The sequence below is a fragment of the Anser anser genome, assembly GCF_964211835.1.
Source record: "Anser anser genome assembly, chromosome: 5".
In the NCBI taxonomy this organism is placed as follows: Eukaryota; Metazoa; Chordata; class Aves; order Anseriformes; family Anatidae; genus Anser; species Anser anser.
This window is the reverse complement of record NC_139725.1, coordinates 17,241,463-17,263,633: the sequence shown is the minus strand read 5'-3', so window position 1 is coordinate 17,263,633 and position 22,171 is coordinate 17,241,463. Positions and strand designations below refer to the sequence as shown.

At 43.1% G+C, this 22,171-nt stretch overlaps 1 protein-coding gene across 5 annotated transcripts in view; it reads left to right on the top strand.

The window, feature by feature from the left end:
* The window catches only part of LDLRAD3 (low density lipoprotein receptor class A domain containing 3), a 121,447-nt gene that overhangs the window by 35,748 nt on the left and 63,528 nt on the right, over positions 1–22,171 (top strand). For all 5 annotated transcript variants that reach the window (XM_083837388.1, XM_083837385.1, XM_083837387.1 and 2 more), the window contains one exon: positions 8,067–8,213. In XM_083837388.1, the coding sequence (XP_083693514.1) occupies positions 8,126–8,213 (88 nt within the window). In that variant the 5' untranslated portion in view covers positions 8,067–8,125. The remainder of the gene's footprint in view (positions 1–8,066; positions 8,214–22,171) is intronic.

Genomic DNA, 22,171 nt, shown 5'->3' with positions numbered 1-22,171 from the left:
TTTCTTGCTGTTTTTGCTGCTCTCCCCATCAAGCTATACAAAGTTGGGTTGGTTAAGAACCGGAGCGTGGAGCTGGTGTGGTGGCACTGAGCAGTCAGCTTCCTTCTGTCAGACGGTCGGTTCTCCCTGGGCTTGTTTCTGGGGGGCTGCTCCGTGCACTGGGCGGGCCGCCTGCTTTTGTTCAGCTGCACTACTGGAATCTCCTTTGTGCCACTGAGTGTCATCTGCTCTTTTGTGAAAGATGATGGTAACCTGTGGATGAGATGAAATGATAAAAAAAAAGATTGAGTGTTCAGTAACCTGAAGAGGATGGTTGGTGGAATATATTCTTTGTGTTTCATATTATTATTTTGTATTGTGTTAACTTTCCGTTTAAGTGCCCAGAGATAACAGCTATGCTCTTCTGAAAATATAAAGAAACACATAATTAGGGAAAATGTTTCTAACAATTAACATCCTCTGGAACGGAGGGTGCTGTGTAGGTGCGTGTGCCAATTTGCTGTGCAGTCATGGTTTTCACAGTTTGCTTAAAATCCCTCGGGGTTGAACCGGGGAGGAGTCTGGGAAAGACAAAACAGTCCTAAATTTGGAGTATTGATCTTGCTCTGAGGTTGTGGTGCATGTCTGGGAATCTTGCTGGGGAATGCTCCTTCTTCAAGGTGTACCCAACTCAGTAATCTAAATAAGTGGTTCTGCCTCTTCTTCTGTTGAAACTTGTACTAGTTTGGGGCTGTGGATGTGGTCCTTGTTCACTCTGTTCTGCTAACAGCCGATAGCCTGCTTTTCTTCCACCACGCTAGCTGTGCCTAGAGCCCACAGACCTGGGAGATGTATTATTTCTGGTGTGTACTCAAGCAGCTGCACTGCAGACAGACAAATACGGGGGCTCCAGTGAAATGCCCTGTCCCCCAAATATAGAATCCAGCCTCCGAGGCTGTAGGATTAAAATAAACTTGTTCACCTCAGCTCGCTTTCTGCTTCTGCACTTAGTGTTGCAAGGAAAAAGCAAGTGGTTGTTTATTAGGGAATGATTTAGAAGGCTATATTTAATTCAGGATTTCACATGGCTAAGTGCTGAATGGCAGCCACCTGCTATATGGAATGTGCCAATTGCCTCAACTAATACCGTAGGATGTTTAGAAAGAGATACTCTATTCTATCCCTATTATATTATGTATGGTGGAGCTGGTGATGTGTTTATTTCTCTCTAGTTCAATAAAAGGTATCTTTTGCTGTGAGGAATTAGCGGGTCAAAGATGGGCATCCACTAGCACACTGACTTCCTGAGCACTGTTTTGTTTTTTTTTGTATAAATTGAAAAAAGCTATCCGTTCCATAGAAATGCTGTTTGCACTGACTTTGGTTTGCCTTGGTAATGTTTAGTGTTTTAATCAGAAGTAGCTGTAGGAATTTCTGATGTTTTTGGCTAGGCCTGATCCATTTTTAAGTCTTGAAAATGCTGGATACAGAATGTATTGCATCTCAGAGGTCACAGCTGGAAAACTGAGGGAGGGAAAGCTGAACCTAAACGGTGAGCAGTTCCTTGAATTAATCACTAACTTACCTGCTGCTTCAGCGAAGAAACATTTTTGAGAACTTGTATTGCAGTGGAGCTGTCAATATGTCTTTACAAATAACCCTCGTAACTTATAATGTTGTATAAGCAATGTAATCATCAGGCAGTTTAAATGAGGATAGGGGAGGGTAGGGATTAAAATTGTTTAAGGGGATTTAAGTTGTCAGATAATCACTGGCAGGTGTCCTTTACTTGTGACAGATGGCTCAGGTGTTGTCAATGGTTTCCCAGCAGAGCAAGAGAGAGCTTGTCTTACTCTTTACTTCCCAAAGCCATCCTGAATATGCACTGGGATGTTTTTCTTCTCTTCTGGCAAGGTATGTTTGCAGTAGCGCATAGGAAAGCAAATCATGCTGAAGACAAGCATTTATGGGGATTTATGAGATGCACTTACAAACACGCAGCTGCAAAGAATTGTTTGGGTGATATCAAAGGTGTTTATGTAAGAGATGAAAAATAAACTTAGTTCTTGTTAGTGTACATACCCTTATCTGCTGGTGCTGTTAATGGACACTTATGCTCTATGTACTTGGATCCAGTGTGGGACATTCCTCTTAAAAGCTAGTGTCTTATTTTCATTTGAACAATGGGTAAATTGTAGAGAAGAGGTCGACTATCTCTACTGTCACAGACCTTGGGCAGCTGCACTAGTCCTGACTTCGGTGTGATCTCAGAAATACAAATCGTCAGTACCTTGGGTTTCACTGAGCTGTTACACCACGTCGGCCTTAGTTCCACCGGTGTTACCTTGCTGACACCTTTGTAGCCAGTGAAGTTTGTGCATGTATGTGTTAAACTGAGGTTGATGTGAAACATAATGTATGGGATTTCTTCATGCTCAGCTTTTGAATTTCTTTGCTGGATGCATCTGTGTTGGTAGACATCTGCAAAGGAGATGTGGATTTGGTGAGTCAGATGCTTCATATCAACATGAAGAAATATGAAAAGATGCATCTGTCCTCAGCGCCTAAATCCACAGAAGCAACTGGACCTGAATGTAAATATTTGTAAATAGTTTTGCAGTTTCTGAAGAAACAAGTCTTGTGATATCCTGCCAGGCACTTAGCACTGCTTGTTTGCTGTCTGAGACGACTGAGGAAGATATAAAAGCATTTGTTGGAGTCTGCAGGTATCTTAGAATCATAAAATATCCCGAGCTGAAAGACCCACAGGGATCATTGAGTCCAGCTCCTGGCTCCACAAAGGACCGCCTGAAAATTGAACCATGTCTGTTGTTCCAAGGTCAATGCACTGAGAACACCATCTTACAACTTTCTTAACTGATATACAGAGAAGTGTTTAAATACTCCTGAAAACTTAAAATAAAATCCCTGTAGTTTCTTCCAATAAAAAAAATTACAAAAAAAAACCCACAACAGACTATATATATCTATGTTAACTAAAAAATAATATTTTTTAGAAAGGTTCATAACCGTTAAGTCATGAACTGAGGTTTTAATCACAAAAGAGGAAGTTAAAGTAACTCCTATCTTTAGATGTGATATTATTTGCTGGTGGGCAGGTACTGGAGGTATGTCTTTTTGATGCCGTCTTGTTGCAAATTCCAGCTACTGACTTGTTCTAGTCTCTTTCTCATTTTGTTTTCACAACATGTTGCAGATCTCAGTAGAGTGAGGACAGATTGCTGATGCGCTGGCATCAAACCTGGTGTGGATTTACACCAGGCAAGGGAACGATCAGGAAGAAAGAAGGAATTCATTCAAGTATGGAGCATACTGTGCATTGTGCGCTAGGCGGGTAGTCTTAAGTACCCATCCAGCATCACAGTTACACACCAGCCTGGATCAAAATCAGTCTCTTCGTGTTTGGAGAATTTTGTACAGAGATCCATTGAAAGTATCCAGTGAAGATTCCCACAAAAGGCATGTCAGAGGTTTGGCAGCGGAGTTCATCCACTTCATCCTCGGTGACAGATCTCTGCAAAGAGGCTGAAGTTACTGACATCATTCATGAGGATGTTAAACCCATAAGTGTCTTGTATTTCTTCCTCAAAAGCTCCTTGGCCAGAATGACTGCCTGTTCTTACTGATTACACTTTCTGATACAGACACAGCAGTGTTATCAGCAGTGATCTGTTCTGTAATGTGCACTTCTCTGGAGTGCTTTCAGGTAAAGTGGTGTTCCTTTTTGGGGGTGTGAAAGATATCCTTGACTTGCTTTGTTAATGTAGTGTGAAGTGTTCAGTATGACTTGTCCTTTTATTTATTTATTTTTTCTCTGATTCTTGTTTAGCAAGTATTAAATATTTAGATGCCAGCATTTTTGGAAGTGGCTGCTAAAACAGATTGGCTTTCCTTACTCAGTCCCCTTCAAAGTGAAACACGAGTCCCTTTTTTTCCATTCAGCCCAGATGGTATGCTTTTTAAAGTGAGCAGTGTGGCGCAGCGAAAATGGACTACTTCTTTCCCCTTCTTCCCCTCCTCCTTCACTTAACTGAACACATCCGTGCAGCTCATATTTGGGTTGAATTCAAAATTAGTCAGAGAGGCTGCAGGGTAAATATGTCAGCTATTGGAAAGCCAGCTCTGCCAGATTGAAGGAATTTCTGCCCTGCCAACAAGCAGTATAGCAAGTTGGCTGCACGGAATCTGACATCTGTACAGACCTTATCAGAATTCTGCTTCAGTCCTCCAGAAAAATGGACGAGGTGATCTAATCTGGTCCTTTCCGTGCTGGTACCGCCGCTCCTCCCCACGTGCACGTAGAGAGCACCCCAGGGCCCTGCAGCGGCCGTGCACTCAGCAAGTGGGCAGGAGCATCGCATTCCTGCGGGCTGGGAGGTGATGACCACATGGAGGATTTCCTTGTGGGCCCTGAGGGCTTTCATATCCTATAGAGGAGGCTTCCAAAGTAAAGGAAGCGAGACGAGCTATAGGATTTAAGCGGTTCCACATGTGCCATTGCTTTGACAGTTCTTTGTCCACTGGTGGACTTTGTTGGAGAGGGAGTAACGCACGTAGCGAGTTGCTGGGTGCATTGACTGTGACTCTGAAATCGCTCTGTCTGTAACCTGCGACTCCATTCCAGCAGCAGATGAAGGTTGTATTTTAAGAGAAAGTGCTCTTGCTTTGAAATAGAATTGAGTCAGAGTTCGGTGTTTCCATTCTGCAGCAGAGCTTGCACAGGGCTGTCAGCAAGTAACTTAATCTGCCTGTATCTTTTGTTTCCTGTTTAGTAAAAATGTTAGTGCTACATCCTTATGGTAGAAGAGCATTAGAGGATATATTTATTGTATAACATAAACAAACAGCTTAATTTTAAACAAAATTGGTATCTGTTCTTGGCAGGTCCCTTCACTTTAGTAGGGTTGGAGTACAGCCTTTATTTAAAGGTGTTGATAGCTTTTTTGGGGCATTGTTTCTGGGATTGTCTTTTGCTTTTTGAGACCTAAAACATTCTTCAATGATTTGGCTTGGTCTACGTTTTTCATTAAAGAAGTATGGAGATACAGAGCTCATGTTGACAGCTTTTCAGGCAAGATGCAGCAGCAGATCTGCCAGGAGCTGAACTTTGGTTGCTCTGTGTAGGAGGTGTTAGAGTCTTTGGAAATGCATCCAGTTATCACGTTGTCTCAGGAATACTGCGATGCTTAGAGGGGAAAAGACAGTTTTCTAGTTAGGGCAGGTCTAGACCTAGCATGTGTCCTTAGCTAGCAGCTTGCCCAAGGAGGTCTTGCTGGAGTGTTGACAGCAGGGGTTTTCAGTTTGAGAGGTGCAGCTTCCACATGGAAGTAGAGCAGGTTAGGGGAGAGCTGTAGGTAGGAGGATTAGACACGAAGCTAGCAAAGAGCAACAACACGAATGAGAATGGCACCTTCTTCTGATGGTATTGCCTAACGGTGCTGCCTAGGCGCTTAGGTTTTTAGAGAACTAAATCCTTGGTAATTCCTAGTTTCCTTGTGACACTTGAAACACCTTCACTTTACAGCAGAGATTTAGTCTTAGCTTGGAAATTAGCTTTGTCAATCTGTATTTGTAGTATCTGCAAACTTGTAAAGTTGCTCTGATGATAAATATGTTTTGTCAACTACCTGAAAAGTCTTGCAGTGGTACCAAACTGGCATGAAAGCTTTTTTTTTTTTTTTAAAGAGTCATGAAGGAGCTTAGATTCTACTCCTGAAGCTCTTGGACACGTTACAACAAAGTTAAGAGTGTGGCATATTGGCTGTGCCTTTCCATTGCAAAGAAAATCCTGATTTCTCCCGTGTCTTGATCTGCTGAAGGCGCCCCTCACTTTGCAGAACCGGGGGAGGTTTCCTGCGGTTGCAGGCGGACGTGTTGTTAGCATGCAGGGGGTTTGCTAATAGGAGGTTGTGTAACGCTGACAGCTTCTCCTTCTGTGCAGCTGTTTGAGTGTGGTGATCTTGGCTGGGTGATTACTTACCAGGTACAGGTCAGTGATACAAAGAAGGATTTGAATGTGTTCAAGCCCAGGTTTAAGGAAAACAAAAGCAAAAACCCACCCCCCGCTTCTGGGTTGAACATAAAACTGCAGCACGTTGTTACCAGTGATGCTGTAAGACTGCAGAAGCCCAGGGGTTGTCACTGACGGTGCTGTATCTGATCAGCATTTCCTTGCAGGACTAGCCAAGGACAAACCATTTTCATCCCTGGTTTAGGGACTGGGGCATGAAGAAGGGCTGGGCACGGCTCTTGCCGCGTTGCTGCTGGGAGCAGGTATGTTTCTGAGGGCAGGCAGGGTGTCACCGGGCCGGAGCTGAGCTTCCCCCTGTCCGCACCCAGAAGCAGCCTCTTTGCATCGCGGCACAGAGAGCAGAACCACTCTTTCTTGGTCAGAAGAGCAGTGATGCAAGGAATGAAAGCGATGAAAGCAAAAAGACATTAAATTGTCAGCTGCGTAGCCTGGGCTTGCTTTTTGCTGGCTGTCGCTTTCTTCCTTCAAGGTGCTAATAGCAGGAACATTGCACATGGCTCGAGGTGTGTGGCCAGTGGTTAAGGTTGCCACATCTGCCTCACAAGCCTGTGTTTCCACTTTGCTTCTGAATTACCTTGTCTTTCAACAGCTCAGGGCAAATTTCCATTAAGGTGTCTGCTCTGTGCTGGCAGAGTCTTAAAACATCCCAGGAGAGCCAGGCATTTGCAAGGAAGGAAATTTGAAAGGAAATGCGCTGTGTGGGGCAGAAATAGGCATAAAAATACTTTCCGAAGCATTCCTGTCATGCATGTCTTGAAACAGTGATGTAAACCGTAGCAGTGTTGCCTGTGCTAAGGGCAGAGCGTTTCACTACGCCGTGGGGGAGCCGTCTCCACCTGGCTGGGTCCAGAGCTTCTGGAGAGCCTCGTGCTCAGGGGCATGCTGCTTCAGCAGCACGGTTCTCCATAGGTATCGTCTGCACCGAACCCCTTCCCCTCCGTGCTGCAGGATTGAGCTAGGAGAGGCTCTTCCCTGAACGTGGTGGGCACCAGCAGCCATGATCTGCCAGGAAGGGTTTTGTTTCTGTTTTTTGGTGGAACGTGTACTTGGAGCACATTGCCTGGGACTAGTCTGGACTGTGACAGAGGAAGATGGGAGGACGATCTTCTTTCTCTCGTCCTCTGCCTTGTCTTGCTGCTTCCCTCCAGATCAATGGCTTGAAATGCCATTCGTGCTGCCGTTGTTTTGGGAGTGTCAGTCCTCTCGCACAATCTCCAAGCCCAAGCTGCGTTTTGGACCTGTGGATGAATCTCTTTGCCTTATTAAAATATTTGTGCCATTAACTTCCTTCCCTGAGGTTTATGTTTCTGTCATCTGTGTTCCCAAAACAATGAAATTTGGAGGCACAATAGATGAAAATTACTAGCTAGAGCTGTTACAAAGGCAAATCTATTCTCTTTATCTCTTGGATCCTCCTGCTATACCCTCTCTACTTGGCAGCCTTTCTAATGTGCAGTTGCCTTACTTGCCTGTGGACAAATGTATGGCAGGGCGTTAGACTAAGACCAAGAAGCTCGGTTCTGACTTTGACGAACAGCCCTATGTTTGAAACTTAATTGAAAAGCTCGTATGAATTAGTCAATGTGCTACATAGTTCCTAGCCCTTGGGTAACAACAACAACAAAAAACAACAAGTAATTCTGCAAGCTAAATACCGGTCTGACAGAAGCATGGGAGTGTGGAGCTGATGTCTTGTAGCCTCATCTATTTTACTTAGGAATTAGAGAGCTTTTTTAGCAAGTCACTTTAACCTGAGGATACACAGAAGGCTCAATATATGTACCCAGGAAGAAGACAGCAAGAAAGAAATTGGTAAAATGGGGAGTGTGAATGGAGAACAGGTGAAATCATGATTTAAGGAATGACGTACTACCAAGTACTATATGTAGGATACTGGTAGGATGATATAACAAGATAACTGGTGTCAAGACTGTTTGTCTGAAGTTCATTCTACCACTGATAAACATCTTGCTTCTGCTGTCTTTTTTGAATACCCTGTAAAGTTTTCTGTTTCTCTTTTTTGTTGTTGTTGCAGAGAGCCAACTGTTGCCTGGGAATAACTTCACCAATGAATGCAACATTCCTGGAAACTTCATGTGCAGTAATGGGCGCTGCATCCCAGGGGCCTGGCAGTGTGACGGGCTGCCAGATTGCTTCGATGACAGTGATGAGAAGGAATGCCGTAAGTGACCATTGCCATGACCTTGGTGTGCTTGATACCACAAGGCTTGGCTAGGTAGCATTACTGGTGTGTTTTGGTAGTATACGTTAAGTAAGCAATGAAGCTACTGCCAGTTTCTTAATTTCTTTATCGTTTGAGAAGATATATGGCCCTTCCTATTATTTCTGGTCTTTAAGATTCTTTAAATTGGCCAATTTTCATTCAGTGCTTGGTAGCAGGTACCTAAAATCCTATTCACAGATGGATAAACTGAGACAGACTTGACCTGAGGCTCTTCCAGTGGAAGACTGATGCCCTGTGTGATTGCAGGGATTCAACATAAAGGCCTATATAATAAAGACCTTAGTTGTGTACTGCTGTAAGTTGACCTCCACAACCATCAAGAGAAGTCCCTTTGTTTCAAATTTTAACTGTATCCTGTTACTTGTGTTCCACTCCTCTCAAATTGTAATTCTTAGCCCTTTGAAACTTAATAGTAACTTTCTGCAAAATAAAGGGAATGAATTGGCTAATGATGTTTGCATGTTTTAATCCTCCCTACAGCACTCCCAGTTCTAGGGAGCTTAAAAAGGCTTTGTGATTTCATCTCTTTGTTAGCACTAATTAAGTTTTAGTTAGTATTCTGCAACATTTAGTTAGCATGAAACTTTCTAGGCTATGCGGTATATGCAGACATCAAAATTATGCTGCAGCATAACATCATGATATGAAATCCAGTTGGGAGGGAAAAACCCTCAAATGTTATGTTCTTCTAAAGTGTCTGAGAACTTTCTGAGAAGTAAGTTAGTGCTTTTTGTCTAACAAATGTTGCTCCTTTACATGTGTGCTTTATAGAGGTTTTTATTAATCTTTTTGAGAACCTTACCTTTCAGCCAACACGCTTCAAGGACGTTATTAGCTTCACTTGTGGAGCAGAATAAAGAATAGCTTCTTCCAAATTCAGTGACTAGAAATACGATGTTTTGTTAAATGTTTGCTTCTTTAATTTGGTGCCTCACCTTTAATTCCAATTTTCCATCCCTTTCAGAATAAGGAGTCTTTAATAACTATGCTGTGGAAATCCACATACACAGTCCTGCTTTAAACCAGTGAGCTTTTTTCTGCTTCTAAGGCATTAAAAGTATCTGTATAAAATATCTGATCCTTTGTAGTCTTTCTAAAGCATCAGACTTGTGCTGCAACATTGAAGACAGGTTAATTTATTGTTGTTGTAAGGATTGATCAGTTGTGCCTATCTTTTTAAACCCTAGCAGAATTGTTATTAGGGGGAGCTTTGACAAGAATAAAAAATGTCCAAAGTTCAACATGCACCTTTCGGTCAGATGTTCCTGATGACAGCAGCTGCGTGACTTGCAGGTTCCTTATTACCTAGCTGTTGAATATGCTGCTGGCATGGCTTTTGGCGTGCAGTCACTGCTTCTTAAAACGAGCTGAATGAAGGCACTTCTCTGTATTCGTAGGATGCAAACCCAGAGGTTTCTGTCTCTCCTCCTAAGAATATTGTCATCCTCTGCCTTGCAGGAATTTCACTTCTCCTTGTTAGACTAGAAAATCATAATAAAAATTTACAGTAATCTTAAGGAAGATTTTCTTAATGAAGACTGGGCTGGACATTTGCTCATGAATCAGTAATGGGAAAATATGCTTCATGACTTGCTGTTCAAAAGCTTTCTTATCAAAATCAGTTGGGTCTAGTGAACTGCAGGCAATAATGAACATAGTAACTGACAATAAAATATAAATAGCTGCAAAATGACAGTTCATAAAAGTTATTCTTGTCATGACAGACTCAAATAAGCCTTACTGATCTAGGTTATGTTGCAACTACGAATTCATATTTCTGCGGAATTTTTCTTCTTTGGGTTTTTCATGTAAAGACTATCAACTCTCTTGATTGGCTAACAGTTTTCAGGATGAGCATCCTTTTGATCATACCCAAGTTAATGGAGGTAATTAGACTGTTCTTTCTTCTTCACATACATCTATCTGCTCTAACTGATCACCTTTATAATGTAAAATTAGCATGGAAAAGAGACAGCAGGGAGAGCAAGGGATTCATATCCTGTGCTGGCTTGCTGTTAACAGGTCAGATAAGCCAAAACAGAATGGAAATAGTGCTCATTTGAATCTCCAAGCAAGAAATTAATATTCATGCAAACAAGGCTCTGTAATGCATCCAGAGAGTTTCAAGCTGCCTGTTTTGCATCTCCTTCCTCTCTGTTTTACTAGACAGCTTTTAACAGCCGCTCTTTGTGGGGTGCTACGCCCCGTGCTCCTTGCAGAGTCATGGTGTGTGTGTGTGTGTGTTTGCGTTTTCCTGTTTAGGACCATGTCAGTGGTCACAAAGTTCACAAGAGAAATGATCTCGTCACCAGGGTCCCCTTCATTGGCAGGTGTGGCAAAGGGACAAGAGCTGTCTGCCTGGGAGGCAGAATTACGGAGTTATGAAGGAGGCTGGAAAGGCTTCGTGGTGTTAGTTGTTGGCTTATGACTGAGTTCAGGAAGCTGGTTTACTGTCTCGAGGGTGGATGATCCTTCTAACCCGGGAAATATCCCATTTTGAATCCCACTAAGCACCTAGACTTCTGGACTTGCTGATAAGCTTACGAGGGCCAATTCAGTCTCTTAAATATGTGGGTATAGTGAGTGCCGCAAAAAAAGTTTCTTTTGCTTTTGTGATGAATTTTGAAAATGGGCCAACTCTTCTGAGATATTCTTATAGTTGTCACCAACCAGTCTTTTACATGGTGATGAAAATTTGGATCAGTTTAAGGAATCCAAAAGTGGTGGTAGAGAGTTTCTAGGTCAGAGCTAAGCATTGAAAGGCATTTCGTTTGGGAACGGTGGAGGATGAAAAATCACTTGTCTCTTCTCCCCGTCTCCAGCTTGTGCCAATCTTTAAAGAGAGGTTCATAGATTAATTTAAGCTGGAAAGGATTCTGGAGGTCTTTTGGTCCAGCTGCCTGCTCAAAGCAGAACTAGTGTGGATCAGTCGCTTAGAGCCTTGTCTGCTCAATTGCTGAGCATCTCCAAGGGTGAAGAGTCCACAGCCTCACTGGAATCCTGCTCCAGTGTTTGTATATCCCTTCCAAGATTTTTTTCCCCCTAATATATAATCACTTTCCAGTGATTGAAGCTGAAGCAAGCGACTTTTAAAGATATGTAGTGTTGTTAATGTGCAGGTCCTTAGTGTTGGGGAGAGAGGGGTGTAGGAGCCTAAGAACTGATCCTCCTGACTGCAGAAACAGCAGTGGGAAATTGAGCAGGTTGGCACTCAAGATGTGTGTGTGTCACATCTGGCTGTGTCGCTGCACCAGCAGCATTGGTTACTAGTGCCAAGTTCCTTAAGAGAGGGCAGCTGTGCCTGAAAGTGCTGCTCTAGGATCACAAGGCTTGAGGGACGTGTGTGTTTGCGTATAGGTAGAAAGCTTTATTTTTTTAAAATTGTTTTAGGCTAGGCTTTGTTACCTTCCTCCTATCAGAATAGGGCTCTGCTTACTACAGCTTACCTTGCAAGCAAAAGCAGCGCCCTTTGTTTTCTGCTGTGATGTTGCTTTGCATTAGCTGAGCTGTTGATAGTGGAGACAAAGCCGTAGGAGTTGCATTAGCAGCACGAGATGGCTGAGTTCCCAGTGTGTTACTACCCTGAGCCATGCTTTAAGCTGCTTTGTCTGTGATTCCTCATCGACTAACTACTTCACATTTAAAGGCTTTAACCTTGCTTTAAAATGTTTGTGTGTGAATAGGAGCTTGCTTGCTGGATTCAGATGGTCCTGCAGGCTGATATCTTTGTGAAGCAAGTGCGCTGTGTTTTGGCGTGCCCACGGAGGCAGTTTCACACGTGTGCCGTCAGGTGCAACGTCTTTCCCTCCCTTTTGGATTGCCTTATGGTTGAACATGGGTGCCCAGCAATATCTGATGCATTCCATTACTGTGCCATTTTGTTCTGTTTATTACCCTTCGGAGATGAAAACTTACAACTCTGAAGTTCTGCTTTTTGTTTTCTGCAGCCATTGTGTGAAAAATGCTGGTTCTTGATTTGGAGGAATTCTGCAAAAGCAGAATTATGTATGCTTTGTCCATTCATGTCTGCTCTTCCTTCTGTTCCACTTGTGCTTTTTCTGTCTTCTGTGTGGAGGACCTTCTCTGTTAACCATGTCACTTTGCTTGTGGGTTTTTTCTTCATCTTCTGCATTCGCCAGAACCCATACCATCTGTCGTGTTCCTGGCTTCCTCTCTGCCCTGACCTGTGATCAGTTTAACACTTCCCATGCCAGCTGTCTGTACGCTGTTTGGCACACAGAATATCTTTACTCTTCCTTATGTCATGGTGACTTGGCAACAGAAAAACTTCATCCAGTTTTATCCAGGCAGGAGGGTTGAGAAAAGGCATAAGAGGGAGGGAAGAAGCTGAGACAGGGACTTACTGTTGTAAATGAGAAATGCCTCTCCTCGAAGCAGAGCATCTCTTTGGCTCTTCCTCCAAGCCACTAACTGAGCTTGGAAAGCAATTGACCATGTCAGTGTAAATGTTTCGGAGTATTTCTTGTTCTCAGTAGTGCAAATAACTTCCTTCAGTGCATCTCTCAGAATGGAGAAGCTTTCTGTAAGTTGTTCCCCTGGCTCTGCCATTTCTCATCCGTTGGATTGTTAGCTGGCCTGTGAACTCACGTACTGCTCGTGCAGTTCTCCTTTGAACGCTGGTGGGCTTTTAGTTGCTGCTACTATTGCTCTGTAGCTGTGTACATGCTCTGTAATGGTAGCTGAGGCTCCTCTTGACAGGAGCAGAGTCTTTACCAACAGGACTTTCCTGGGGAGCATTCAGTTGTTGACTGCATAGCTCCTGGATCGTGCTCCAGCGATATCCCAGGCGTACGTACGCCTGGAGCGTAGCGCTGGCGCGGGTCAGGATGGGCGCTGCGTGCTGTCAGCTGCTCGGCATTCCCAGTCTGTTAGCAGGTGTAGAAGATCCAGAGTTACACGTGAGAGAATCTGATGAGGAAGAGCCTAAAAATATTTTTGGATGTTTCAAAGCATTTTGAGGTACATGGATTATCTGTAATGCTGTCCGATATACCTGCCTGCTGACATATTCCTGCAGGGCCGAGGCCTCCGTCCCGCTGCTGGGAGGGTTTTCTCTGGGAGATTTGGGAGTACAATAATGTTCTTAGTTAAGCTCCTAATGTACTCTGTCATCTTTGTTTCCTCCTTTCTTTGCTCTTTTGTACTTCTTTGTATTAGACTATTACCGAAAGAACAATGTGATCACTGAAAACGGCTTTTGTCAGCTAATGAGCAACAGCTAGTGGAGAGATGGCACGTTGCTGCCTTTGTCAGCTAACGAGCAGCAGATGGTGCAGATTCAGAGCATGGCACATCATCCGTGCTAAGTGCCTGGCATGACAGCAGCCAGAATGAGAGATACCAAATACCCAGAAGTCTAGATTTTCCTTCACCACTCTTCCGAAAGCCATTTCTTTCAAGCCAAGTTGGTGTGTTCAGCTGTGAGCAAGTCGTGGTACACAGTGAGTACAGTGACCAGCTGTCTTAGTCTGAGGGCTGAAGGGTGTGGGTTGGGGGCTAGAAAAAGGTCTCACACATGGACAGCCTCAGGGCAGTGGTTTCTTGTGTTAGGAGCTTACATATCTCATGCATTTCTGTTTCCAGTTGCCACTGTTTCTTGTTCAAGCATGAAGGAAAAGCAGGTTTTTGAATCAACGATAAAGTCTTTGTTCTGAGAGATGGCTGAGCAGTAGGGCATCGTTGGTGCTTGTAAGACTGTGCTGTCAACAGACTGACCTGTGCAGGCTTCTGAGAGCTGGCCCATGAAGGAACGTCTGGGACTGCAGTAGGAAAAGGCTCAGTTTGTTGCCAGCAGTTCAGCAACAGCAGATCTTACTCTAGTCGTCCTTCAGACAGTTAAGAGTCTTTACATGCAAGTCTTCTCTGTGGGGGAGAATGTCTTCATTAACTGAAGCGCTTCATGGAAATGGTGAACTTTAACTAGTGTTCCCCAGGCAGGTATTGAAGCCACCTGCCAAGCGAGCTTCTGCTGAGGGTCTGCCTAGTCTCACCCGATTGCAGAACACATTCTTCTTCAGACACACGTGTGCAGGGACCCCTTGCAGTCAGGATGGAAGGGCTTATGATGCTTGCAGTCCTGGGTTGCACTCTGCGTGGTGTGCTAAGCCAAGCTTCTCTGCGTTACTACACCAGCAGGCTAACTCACGTGGCCTTGAAGGCTGCAACTCCTGTTAGGGCAATATGGGAAGCCAATTCAATTCAGGTGCCTAGCAGATCTGGTAGGAGCCTTTCTGGTTGTAAATCAGGGAACTGATGCTTTCAAAGTACATGCTGAAGCCAGGCCCCTGGTGGTTTTCCACCTCTTGGTGACAATTACACCAGGGAACTCCTAGACCTGTCAGGTCTAGGCATGTACTCGCATGCTGTAGTGCTAAGATGAAGGCCTGAGAAAACTTGTGTCTTTCTCTTCAGTCCAGTTCCTTAAAAGAGAAGTGTTTTCTGGGGGAACTTCTTTGAGCAGTGTGTAGCAGGAGTGTTTTCTTGACCTATTTGTATTTTTGTGATTGTAGCCATACTTCCATTGTTCTTGCAAGCATTTTTAAATCTTTGGCAGAATAATACTTTAGGTAGCACTGTAGTTACTTGTTCTTTGATGGGATGTTGGCATATTAATCCTTTATTTCTTCTTCTCTTGTATGTCTCTTAACCGTGTTCTTGCTTTTTCCCTGTAGAGTTTGACTTGTGTGTTTATATATAAACACCGTATATTTTCACACTCCACTCCGTCTATCTTTTCTATATTGGGTGTATTTTCAGTTCCATGTAATCTATCGAAATGCACGCAACATTTTATATAAATGTCTTACAGTCTCAGAAGACTTAATGAATCTTTTGGTGTTGTCAGGTGGTGGAGTGAGGGGGTGGGAGGTGTGGCACAGCTACACTTGCGTCATTCCTACATGTTTCTGTCTGCACTCTTGCTCTGCACTGACCTTGCATTGGTGGGGAATTAGACTGGGTTAGCAATATAGTGTAGTCTGAAAATACAGGCCACAGTAACCATTTTTAAGTTTCCCAAAGGTTTCCTGTGCGTTTTTGTTCCGACTCCAATTTAAAAACCACCTACCAGACAAATGTTTACTGCTCCCTCTGGTGTTCACTTCCAACAGGTTTTACTGCTCAACGTGTTCAGGAATGGAGTTGCTGCAGGAAAGTGTTCGTAACAAACAATTACACACAGTTGTGGATAAGACAGAAAAAGTCTTTTTATAAGAATGCTAAAGGAAACCCACACTCTGCAATTAACAGCCTGAGTTTCGTAGATTATGTGCTGGATCTTTTCCTGTGCTCTGAAACCTTTTCAGTTGGAAAACTGAAAATGTTGCAGAACAAAGGCAGGTTTGTTCAGTTTTCGTCTTCAGACTGGTGCTTCAGATGTATGTTGACTGACTTAATTACATTCAGTTTCAACAAGAGGTAGTTTATGAAGAAATGTGGGTGTTAAAAGCTAAACGATGTCAGAGGGATGGAAGGTTTTTTTCCTTTTAAAAAAGCCTACTGAAACTGAAGTCATAACTGATGAAGGTGCTCTATGGTTGTGCAAGCCCAACGCAGCCAGCAGTAGGAAGGAGGGGGACTGAGTGAGAACTGTACCAGCATAAAACCCATGTCACGTGCGTGGAAGCCTCAGGTTGGCATGGTCAAACTCCTTGTCCTGCCTTCTTGCTGATGCAGGCTAGATTTCAGAAGAGGCCCTTCAGATGATCTTTGCTTCTCACTGCTTTAAAAAAAAAAAAAGTTTCATGAGGTTTACCCTTGGGATTAGGAGCATGCTTCAAATCTGTTCTGTGGGAAGATTACACGCTGGAATTATATTAAGGCACACTATGTACTCGTGTTTTTCCCTGTGTAAGTCTCAAAATTAAAATGGCGAGATGGACTGAATTTACTAATAAAAGGTCATTGCTTTTGACCCAAATCTTTCTGGTAAGAGTCTGGATTTATGTGTTTGTCCTCACCTCTCCTTACACTTTGCTGTGAGAGCAGTCAAATTCATGACATCCACAGTGCTAAGAATAAGTAAGCAGATCTACTAGCCACTTTAAAAGATGGAGAGAAAAGGTCTTGTGGAGACAGTGGGTTCTGCGATCTCTATAAGCTATTTAATGGCTGCTTATTACCATACTACAATTATTACAGCTGCAGTTGTTTTGCTTGGGGTTTAGCCACTCAGCAGAGTCAGCCTGATGAATGGCTTTCATGTAAAGGAACAAAGGGCACAAAATAACTCCGGCTGCTGTCCTTTTAAATACCAGGCTTTAGGCTCAACGAGCAGAGATCAGTGCACTAGAGAATGAGCTGCAGCATTTTGTTAATAAGAAATGCCTGCCCAGTTCGGAATTAACATCAGTAAGCTCTAGGGATTGTCTAAACCAGCCGAGATCTCCTAGAAATGCAGCAGCAGGCCAAGAGTCTTGAGTAGGTTTAATTCTACCCATCTGTAAAGACTACTGACTTCGTGGTGTTTAATATATCAGTGGTCACCACAAAACTACTCATAAAGCATCAGCTAAAGCTTGATGTTAACTAAGAGTAATACCTCAGAGAAGGAGGGGGAGAGATATTTTCAAGAGACACCGTTGGATCCCTAGGAATAAGATCCAGCACTGCATGCCTTCGGCACCTTCTTGGACTCCCCATCGTCTCACCTGCTTCAGTCTGTTCCTGCTAGCCAGGTGCACTTTTAGCTTCGAGAAGTTCCCATTGGTGGTTTCTGATAAACTGAGATTCTCTCTTGCTTGCTAACGGCTTATAATGGCATGAGCTAATTAGTTGTGAAGTGTGTCATATTGAAGCTCATCGCATTTTGGAAAAGACGGATAACAAATAATCAATACTTACAGGTAAGTGATTTAGCAACCTGTCACTTTTAAAAATGGAACTTCAGCATGAAAATCACTGTGACGCTTACGAGAATTTTATCTTAAGAGTCTAACACGATGCAGAAGTAAGTGTTAGAGCTGAGCTTGTGCTCTGCAGTTCTTCAAACCCATACCCACCACTTCAGGAAGTGTGGAGTGGCTGTGACATGGCTCATGGTACTAACAGGAGGCTTAGGTGGCTGTGACCTTCAGGCATTGGTTGTGTGCAGTTTTGGAGATGGTGATGAGCCTCTGCTGTAAATGAATGTGTTCAGAGACAGCTGAACGGTTGATCTGCATAAGTGAGGTAGCAGACAAGTACTGGCTGATGTAAAGTACTCTGCAGTCCCCCATGAGCATGGAGGATGACATAAGAAGCAAGATAAATATAAAAGCAGTGTATTAAAATAACTAATATGATTGCAGGAACTACAAGACTTCAAAACTCAGTGTTCCTGCTAAAAGATCAGTGAAATAGTAGAAGTATGAAGCTGCCTCTTTTTTTTTTTTTTTCCCTCTGAGAGAATGATCTGGGAACTTAACTTTCCATATAAGCTGGACTAACAGTCTACCATTGTGGTCTCCTACCTTTCTATTCCATTTCTGTAATAAAGCCTATAAGTAGTTTTTTGTTGTTTTTTTTTTCCTTGACTACTTATTTTTTTTTTTAATATATGGGGTGAGAAAATGTAACATCAGGACCAGAATGAGGGAAGAGAGCTTGCAAACTGGAAAGCCCATGCCAGTCACAGTAAAAAAGCTGCAGCCAAAGTAGGTTTTGTGTATTTATGTTAATGGAGTAAGCATTGTCATGCACTAGGTTCCAGGCTGACAGGTATTGTGCAAACAACAATCTTACAAAACTATACAAAAACAATCTTTAGTGGCCTGATTCTTATTTACAGTCTGGTAATAACGTGTATAAAAGGCTAATGAAACTAACATATTTCTGAATAACTAGAATATATAGCAGAAAGTTAGGAGTTCCTCTATAAAAGCACTTGTGTATATATATGCACAGAAAACCTCTGTCTTAAGATCAATGAGTGCTTTTAGGCATCCTTATATTTTGCTGAATGCTTCCTGGCTGACCTGGAATATTTGTTGCTCGATGCTAATGCACCGCCTGCAAATAATTTTCAGATACACCTCCAGGTTGCCAGACCTGGGAAAAACTCCTGATATTCCAGGAAGGAAACCAAAGCTCCTCAGGAAACCCAGCTTCAAAGGCAGAACACAAGTCTTACTGAACCTTTGCCTGCAAGTCATCAGTATACCACGTTATCACTGCTTAGCTTTCACTGTCTCATGCAGAGCAATGTTTTGCACTTCTGCTTAGAATCTGGGAAGCTTTTAGTAATCATACAGCAGTTCTTTTGGCTGTAGTGTTTGTGATCTTCGGGGGGCTTTGAGCTGCATCTTGACTGTGCTGCTTCTAACGTCTTGCCTCCTTGATCAGTGCGATACAGGTACCAGCCCTGCTCGCTTATTCCCTTTGGAAGACTAAAAAAAAATCCAGCTCAAATGACTGATTAGGTCGCTTGGTGCGAGTCTTTGTTTCAGTTGCTTCGGTGGAACAGAAAAGCTTCTGTGATCGAAGGGTCAGGAGGGGATGGGGAAGCATTTGGCACACTCTGGCCACAGGAGCGAGGAAGGACTCGGAGGAATCAGGCAGGTCAGATCCCCAGTGCCCAGCTCAGTCCCTTCAGGGGCCTGCTTTCCCAAGGCTGTCCATCGCACCGTGGTGGTACTCTGAAGGCCTACAGGTATGACTTACCTGTGTGTTTTTCTGTGATGTCTTATCTTCCAGGAGTGGAATTTCTCATAACAAGTTTTGAAGTGATTTGTGAAGTGTTAGACAGCAAGTCTGAAAGCTGGAAGAAAACCCTGCTCTCCCAACCTGTAATAAGTTTCCAGCGTAAGGCTGGCTTTGCCATTAAGCTGTTACTGTTTTTATGGACATTAATTTTTCACTCCAGCAAAATACTCTTTCCAAAGCTGCTGTAGGTAAGATACCCACAAGAATCCAGCCTGTATTACAGCACTCATGAGAAGTGAAGCAAAAAGGGAATTGGCTTCTAAAATCTTGCTGGCTGCCTTCAGGTGTACATTCACTGACACAACTAGTAAGCAATCAAACGTCAAGGCTTTGCTGGCATTCATGTGGAGTGAGGGGGGCAGGTACAGAGGTGTTATATTTCATCTTGTGTTCGTAATATAGAACCTCAGCTGGGAAAGGAGAATCATCATCTTTGGCAAAAGGATTTCTTAACTGCTCTTTGAATGTGCTGCTCTCCAGGATGTAAAAATAGTTTGGAGTGCCGTTTAGCCAGCAGAGCCACTGGAATATCAGCTTTATTGAAGTTCTTTAGCAAATTTCTTAGATAGGTGACAAACATCAGGATTCTTAAACAAAGCTGAACTTTAAACAATGCATGAAATGAGCATCTGCGTTAATTGAGAAGATGCTGTAAGCCAGCTGCTAATCTTTCTGTCACTTACTCAGCTGGCTCACAAACTCGGAATATCAAACTAGAATTAACTCTTACTTTCATTCATGATTAAGCAACCAAACACTTTGAGTTAGTTATAATGCAGTTTATAATGAAGTGACCATGGTGAACATCTCATTTGAAGCTCAATTGCAGAAATTTACACATGAGTAAGGGCAAGTGCAATAGCAACCAGCATTTGATGGCTATTTATGCAAGGAGATCAAAAGGGTACGTGGTGCTAAGTATTTAATCCTCTTGATGGTCCCCTCTAGATGGGGGTCAGTAAATAGCCGGTTTGGAGAGCTTGGAACTGGGGCGGGTTTAACAGCTGGGAGCAGTCAGTGGCAGGATGCAGTGCGGATCAGGTAGCTACTGCCATGGATGGGGTGAGGGATCAAAGTCCTTGCCACATGGATGTCCTCAGGAGTGTTTCCCCTGCTGCTGAAGTCCATTACTGCCTTCTTTTTTGCTTATACAAATCCTGAACTGGCTTAGGATTTGTGCTTGTCTATGAAATTATTAAAAGAAGCATTACTTTACTCTTTGACAACAAGTAAAGGCCAGTGTCTCCACAGTACTCCAACTCTAAAGTGCCTTCTCTTTTTCCCCTTTTCAAAGGAAACAGTTGATTCTGTGGTAGTTGAGGTTTTGTTTTGTTTTTGTTTTTTAACTTCAGTATTTTTCTTTCTTACTATAAACTATAATGTAAATACTGCCCACGTAAGTGGGTGATGGTTTATTAGGTTGGAGGCAACCTCTGATGTTTCCTGTGGCTTCAGTTTCACTAATTTTTATAAAAACATTGCTGCTTTTAAGACAAGCTACTTGTTAGGCTCACTTTCTCTGAGTTTCAGTTAGCAGTTTCTGACTAGCAAGTTTTTCACATGAGTGGTTAAATAGGGAGCAGAGGTAAGAGTGCCCCAAGGGCTGTTTGTAGGTGCAACAAACGCTTTGTAATAGCTGTGTTTTGGATCAAAACTCATTAAGGTTTGTCTCAAATTGGAGAACTTCTGGTGTAGTAGACTTTTATGTGGATTTAATACTGGAAAATATTGCTTAAGTGCTACCTTTATTCTAGATAGAAAGAAACAAGAAGAGGAAGTGAAACTTCTCCTTGTCATTCTGCAGGGCTGCCCTGCTGAAGGGTTCTGCGAGCCCACAGATGATGCATTGGCGTGCTGTGCTGAGGCAGCTGCATGACTGCAGGTAGTGGTGGCTTTCCTGCTGGGAACCAAAGTGAAAATAAGGCCCAGACAGCAATTAACCAAAGTTAGTATTAGCTGGGTTAGCATTTATAGCAGTTCTTGAAGTGAAAGGTTGTCTTGGTGTCATCCTGCCTGTTAAGTTGTGTTGTAAAATCAATCCTTCTCTGTAAATTCAAGTTAAAAACCATTTTTCAAAGAGCGAGGAGAAGTTGAAGAGATGGCTGGTTTTGTCTCCTTCATAGAGTTGTCGCTGAAATGCTGTGCATAGCCACTCCTGGACCCACTGCGCTGTCTGATGTGGCTGCGGCATCTCTCAACACAAATTAACCTCAGGGAAGCGTAAGGTGGTTCACTGTCAAAGCCAGGAAAACACCTGTGGCTGGGCAATAGTGCAGCATCTGCACACAAGAGTTTCTGTTTAGAGAGTTGCTCTTGCATGTAAGTCCTCAGGTTTTGATGAGCTGAATAAATCCCCGGCCATTGCTGGGTTGAGACGTGTGGGTGTGAAGCAGCGTACAGCTGTTTTGCCTGATTGCTACCTGGAGGGGTTCTGAGGCAACAGTTTGATTGCAAGGATGCTGATGCTGAAATACTGTGGAGTTTACTCCTAGCTGCAGGTTGTCGCAAAATGTCTGCTGCTGATCTGCTGCATCCTGTTTTCCTCACTCCAGATTGCAAAATGACTGAGACGCATTTCAAAATAGAATTGTTTGTAGTGTTAAAAGAAGGAAATGTGCTTGTCCTAGTGGCTGCATCATGTGGGGTATGTTACGTGCTATCTTTGCATCTGCTGTGAAAAGAAGGGAAATGCTGGAGGTGTGGTTGAGCTGGCTCAACAGTAAGGGTTTGTCAGAAAGTTTCTTCCCCAAAGCTTCATTAGCAAGACTGTGTACTGGCTTCTGTAAGAGAAAATTGACTTGTAATAAATGTTATAAATGTATAATGTCTTCTTTTCAAGCAATGTCTCATTAGAGTGACAAACAGATCTAAAATTTTATTTTCTCAAAATAGTTTAGTATCTCCTTACAGTTACATAAGACTTTTTTTTTCCCCAAGAGGTTGGCTGTACCATTTTGTCCTGGCGATATCCCTCAAATCTGTAGTCCACAACTGCAATTCACTTGCTGATATATAGAGAAATCATTTGATGCCTTGCTGCTCAATTCCCGTATTACCTACGGAAAGCAAATTGCTTGCCCGTAACTGAAGAAGATTTGTTATAACCTTCTAATCAGGTTTTAAGACCTTGTAGCCAAGTCAGGGGTGTCAGAATTGCTTTTGTGCAAGGATGTATCTATATACAGTATATGGTT